The following is a 6,041-nucleotide window of genomic DNA, read 5'->3' on the forward strand; positions in this document are numbered from 1 at the left end:
TTTTATTTGAAACTAGGTTTTGAGATTTAATCCATTTTTTTCCTGTTGATCATTGAACACTGATGTTGCAGTCTTTTCTTTTTGCTTTTTTTGCTTTTTCTTGCCATGTCAGATATGTGGCTGATGTAGTTTCTCCTTCCAGAAGACCTTGGTAATATTGTATTAATATAAACACTGCTTATATTTTATGGATCATCTGGTACAACCTTTCATTTTCAAAAAGAAAAAGTCAGGCTTTCTGGGATAACTATACCATATATCATGTTTTGTGCTTTGTGTTCAGTCAGATAATCAAATGTCTTATAGCTCTAAAGGCTGTTTTTATTGTATTTAAAGGTACTTTGTAAGAAAGGACTTCCCTGGTCCCATTTAAAGCATATCATTAACATAGGACATCAGTTGTGACCACATTACATTGCATATTAATTCAACTGTTTTTTTAATTAAACCCTTTATTTGTACTTTGTAATTTTATCTGAAGTATGTCCTACCAGTACATCACTGTACTGCTTATTTCACTTAACTTATGTTTTTGCTCATCTCCCTATCTTCCCATTCCCCCAGTGTATCAGGATTAAAAGTATTTAAATGCAGGACTGTCTTCTCCATCTCAATACGCTTTAGATGTATCAGAATTACAAGAGAATTCTTATGTATAGGAATTCAAGGAACTGAAGGGTCTCAGGGTGGGGAAACCTGATGTTTTTGTAATAAAAGTATCTGAAAGTGAGAATCCCCGGGCTTTTCTTCTCCTATAGTTAGATTTATTTTCACAGTGGGCATTTAAAAAATGAAATGATAAAAACCATAACCCTGAAAGAAAAAAACAACCCATTTAACCTACTCTTGTTCAGCAATGCTGCCCCCCTCTTTTTTAATTCTAAGTTGAAAGTGTTTTGCTGACAAATATTTTGTTAAATTAAGTTTCCCTTTGTAGTTTAAAAAAGCAGGAACAGCTTTTAAAAGGAAAAGCCATGTTCAGGGCAAAGGAAATTGAGTTTGAGACCTCACCTATTGTACTTGTTGTACTTTTTTGTTGTACTTTTGTTGTATTTTTTTTCTACAGTAACTATAGTACTCTTTCCTTAACTTAGTCTATATCCAGAATCATCATTAACATCTATTTCAGTCTATATGCAATATTAGGATAAACATTTATTTGTACTGTTTGTAATGCCCTGCTTCTAAATAAAAATGGCCATTATTCTTAATGTTCTTGATTTTATAGAAACAGATAATCAGGAAAATAAATCAGGAAGAGATGAGGAATCCAAAGATCAAGGTAACGAAGTGTTCTTATTGTTGGTAGTTTCCTTAAAGATGTCCTGCTCTAAAAGAAATCCCTGAGCAAGAATTCATAATATACATTATTTATATTGAATTAATTTTCCTTGCAGAGAGAGGCACAAATCCTCATGATTACAGATATCACTTGCGAATGTGGGCCAAGGAGAAAGATGCCAGACAAGAAACAATCAAAGATCTTCCTAAGATGAGTCAGGTAGAAAGTTACTGGAGAATCTATGGATTTAAAATGATGTCTTTGAAGGAGATTTTTAGAATGTTAGATTAAGTTAGAAAGTTTGAAAACTTTAGTGCTGTAACTTTTTTATTGAGTTGTTATGTAGGTAGATAGGTAGGTATGTTGGTATGTATTTGAGGTATTATTATTCCCTTTAAGGAAAATTGTCATGTTATCAGGACTAAGGAAGAAACTGAAGTGATTTGACCTGTGCCATATTTGAATAGTATTACTTTTGAAGGATAATTTGTTATAGGATAATTTATTACAGTAGAGGTGAGAGTTTGAAGCTTGAATCTCTTCCTTTTCTTTTTGCTCACTCATGCTCTCTCCCTCCCTATAAAATGGACTGAAAAAAACATACCCTTATAATTTGCACTCAACATTTGCATTCCATAAAATTATGGAATGAAAACAATAAAAAAGTAGCTTCTTTTATTGAGAGATTATTTTAACTCTTACATCAGCATCACCAAAACAAGGATAGAAGAGATATATTGAAAGGATGCCAAATACTACAATGGTGATAACAGAAAAAATGAATTAACATCTTGTTTAGCATTTTAGCATTATGAATAAAATATACAAAACAAAGTAGACTCTATACATATTATATAAGATAACTTGGTATACAACTTATGATTATGGAAAATAGCTTTAAATTCACCCCAATCTAAAAATAGAAGTACATTTTAAAATCAAACATCATTAATATACTCTGTTGTACATGCACACTTACCTCCATTCTAATTGTCTAAACCAGATGACTTTCTTACAAAGTGAAAATATTGTGTATTTTATCATTGGTTGATGAATTTGACCAACAAATTTTAGAGTTAAAGACTCGGTCATATGTTATCAATGCCTATAAATATATCGCAGCTACTAGTAGGTGTTTCTGGTCTGGATTATTAATATGTAATACTTTATTATCTAGATTTTTACAATGTTAATATCTCAAATGGGAATTTACAATGCTATGGCTGGGATGTTAACTTGAGAGGATTAAGAGAACATCTATTAGAAGTGGGCATTAGCTTTGCATTTTCTGTTTGAAGATTTTTCACCTTATTAATTGCCATCATATGTCTTTCTTTCTTTTAAGGAACAGTTTATAGAATTGTGCAAGACCCTATATAACATGTTCAGCGAAGATTCTTTGGAGCAAGAACTATACCATGCCATTGCCACTGTTGCCAGCCTTCTCCTACAAATTGGAGAGGTTGGCAAAAAGTTTTCTAATCAGCCTGTTAAAAAGGACCCTGTAAGTAAAGAGTCTCCAGCTTCTGATCAAAGTCAGAGTTCAATTCTAGAGCAATATTCTCAGGCTACTCCAGAAGGCAAAGCTTCTGGGGACATTCAAATTGAGAAAAACCAACAGGGAAATCAGATTTTTGTAGATGGAGGAGGTGAAGGTCCAGGATCACCCATACAGTTGTTTTCAGATGATGAAACTAAAGATGATATGTCCATGTCTTCATATTCTATGATTAGCACAGGCTCCTTACAGTGTGAAGATATTGCGGATGATACAGTTCTAGTTGGTTGTGAGGCAGGCAGCTCAGCTGCACGATGTGGTAGCACCATTGATACAGACTGGTCCATCTCCTTTGAACAGATCTTAGCCTCTATCCTTACAGAATCAGTCTTAGTAAACTACTTTGAGAAGAAAACTGATGTTGCACAGAAAATCAAGGAGCAAAGGAAAATTGAAAGACAATTCAGTTCATCCAGTGATTATGAACTCCCCTCAGTATCAGGCTGAACTTGAGGAATAAGGCCAAGATTGGGCAAGAGGCAGGTCTAGGAACCTAATGGGTGGACAGGGTTTTTTTTAAACCAACACCAGTAACTATGCATTAATTAAGGGAACTGAATAAGGAGTTTATCATACTGATTCTTTGATATGTGAGCTTCCCTGGAGGATAACTTGCTTGCCGAAATAACATTAAATTCTCAAAAGCATGAAAGGATAGAATTGAATAGCCTCTTGGGTTAAAATTACTATAGTAAATTATGCATGTGTGCCTCTGCTTGTCTTTCTGTAATGCAGCTTAATTTCAGGCACACCTATGCTATAGCTCCCTTTTCTTTGGATTTCTTGGTAATTATTTAGAAGTGCAGCCCTGCTTTCTATCTTTTCCCTATGTCCTAACACAGACATTCAAAATGCTGTAGATATTCCTGCCTAAATAAACCTTGCTAGGAATTGATAAATTCAGTGAAGTAACTTGTTGAATGTAAATATGTTGTATTCTCTTACTCTTGGCATCTTGCAATTCAAAATGCCCCAATGTCTTGGGACAGCTGGTTTCTATCCCAAGTGATTCATTAATATTAATCAGTACAGTATATAACTTTCAAAATTTCAAAGACAGATATTTACTAATATCTTTTAGCCCCTTTTTAACTCTTCAGTGCCATGTTCATTTTTAATTTCCCTGAAAGAAAGGAGTGTAATAGCCATTGAGAATGGAGCAGAGTCCTGAGGATCACAAGACACAAAAGACTTAACTGTCTGACCATTTTATTGTTTCTTCTTAATTTGAGATAGTACATAGCCTGAGCTAATTACTTACAGTCTGTTATCTTTGATTGCTGGCATAATTAGAAAGCCTCTGTAAGTCATGTTTTTCTCTGTGATCCGAAGTAGGTCTTTTTTGTTTGTAAATACATCCATAGGAAATGCAAATGTAAATGCATAACTTACTTGCTATGTGGTGACCCAAATGTTGTACATCATTTGAATTGCAGTACAATGGAAATATTGCAATTGTATATGTAATGTATATTAATAGGTGAGGTTTAGATCACCTCGTGTTCTGATGGTGTAGTATAAATATTCAGATACAGGACCCATCCTCTACAAAATCATTTGTGGATTGGAAGAAAACTGGAGCTCCATTTTGGATTGATAGCTTCCCTATGGGAAGGCATTCACTCTCAAGAAGCATTATTTGTTTATATTTGTATACATGCTCTGTACACTAGTTACATGAATTACATTTAAATTGTATAAATGCCGTGTATGGTAATTGCTGAACCAGCCATTAGTGTTGTCACATTGGCTGTTCAGAAGGAGAAAAGTCTAAAGATCTTGAATATGTGTATCCATGGAATACACCAGTAGGTGCAATATCCAGTGTTATTCTGATTGTGGCGTATTCTGTATATTTAAGTCTCAAATTTCATATTCATGTATCTGAAAGCAGATAATAATGACATTGGCTTTTACTAATTCTTGATAATTTATTATGTTTTAATTATATATTTACACACAAAAAACATACATGTAATTTTACATCATTTGTCTGATCAATCATGTATATATTCAATAAATGAATCAAACCAGTCATAAATTTGTTTTCATTTTAATTTATCATCAGATTATCTGCTTAAGATAAATGCTATTATGTTCCACATTTCATTTTTCAAATACATAGCAAAAGTTCTGTAAGTAATTAAATGATTTAAATCCTGACTTAATTAGGCTAAAGCTTAACTCAACTTTTTAATGTTATGGATTAGCTTTGAGATTTGCAAAAGCAGTGCCTTTCATAATGGGAAGAGACCCATTAATGCTTTTTCATTCATTGACCTAGGACATCTATACAGTTATTATCTGAGATAAGAATAAACTTTTTTCAACTTCTCATTCTAGACTAGTGGTCATCTGATCAATGTTTTAAGAACCTTTCTGTTGATATTTCACAAGATTAAAAGAGTTGGGTTACTACTTCTTTGGAAGATTTGTCCAGATTTCCCATTCCTTTTAGATCTTCACAGCTATCTCCTGCAATAATTTTTGCATGCAAACAATTGGAACAAAGATGCTGTGTGACTCTGCTCTCATCCCAAATCCACATTCCAACACTGAATAGCATTACTTAATAATTATACATTATATCTGAGCTAAAAATTTTAATACATGATCTGTTACCTGGCTGCCTAAGCCATTCTCTCTCAAAACCGTAATCTATTTGTGATATAGTACAACAAGCAGTATTCTGACATCAGTTTGTTACCCTTCCTAGGAGGAGTGCACCTTTTACTCATTCCTTGGGAATCACATTCTACAATTTATTACATTCTTTAGTATAAAAACGTTTGCAGAACAATTGTTAAACATCTTGACATCGCACATTTGAGGGGTCCTTGGTGCTAACAGATAACAGATTGACTCAGAGTTGGAAGGGATCTTATAGGTCATCTAGTCCAACCCCCTCGCCCAAGTGGGAGACCCTGCACCATTTCTGACAAATGGCAAAACAATCTCTTGAAGGTCTCAAGTGCTCTCTGAGCTTGGTTATTTTCTTGCAGACATTTTATTACCCAAACTAGGTAACATCTGCTGTTACTAGTTTATAATATTTATAATAGTAATAATTTATGATAACAGTGTTGGTCACGTTACCTAGTTTAGGTAATGAAACCTCTGCAATAAAACAAGCTCAGAGAGCATCAAGGACCCCCTCAAATGTGTGATTGTTAATGTCAAGATGTTTAACAACTGTTTGGA

The 6,041-nt window shown here is 33.7% G+C and overlaps 1 protein-coding gene across 2 annotated transcripts in view; it reads left to right on the forward strand.

Moving 5' to 3' along the window:
* The window catches only part of TBC1D9B (TBC1 domain family member 9B), a 38,161-nt gene extending 33,280 nt beyond the window's left edge, over positions 1-4,881 (forward strand). For both annotated transcript variants that reach the window (XM_087924300.1, XM_026696587.2), the window contains 3 exons: positions 1,229-1,282; positions 1,398-1,501; positions 2,628-4,881. In XM_087924300.1, coding sequence (XP_087780426.1) covers positions 1,229-1,282; positions 1,398-1,501; positions 2,628-3,287 — 818 coding nt within the window. In that variant the 3' untranslated portion in view covers positions 3,288-4,881. The remainder of the gene's footprint in view (positions 1-1,228; positions 1,283-1,397; positions 1,502-2,627) is intronic.
* Positions 4,882-6,041: the final 1,160 nt, after the last annotated feature.

The sequence above is a fragment of the Pseudonaja textilis genome, chromosome 2, assembly GCF_049901715.1.
Source record: "Pseudonaja textilis isolate UNSWEBS1 chromosome 2, rPseTex1.2, whole genome shotgun sequence".
Classification (NCBI taxonomy): Eukaryota; Metazoa; Chordata; class Lepidosauria; order Squamata; family Elapidae; genus Pseudonaja; species Pseudonaja textilis.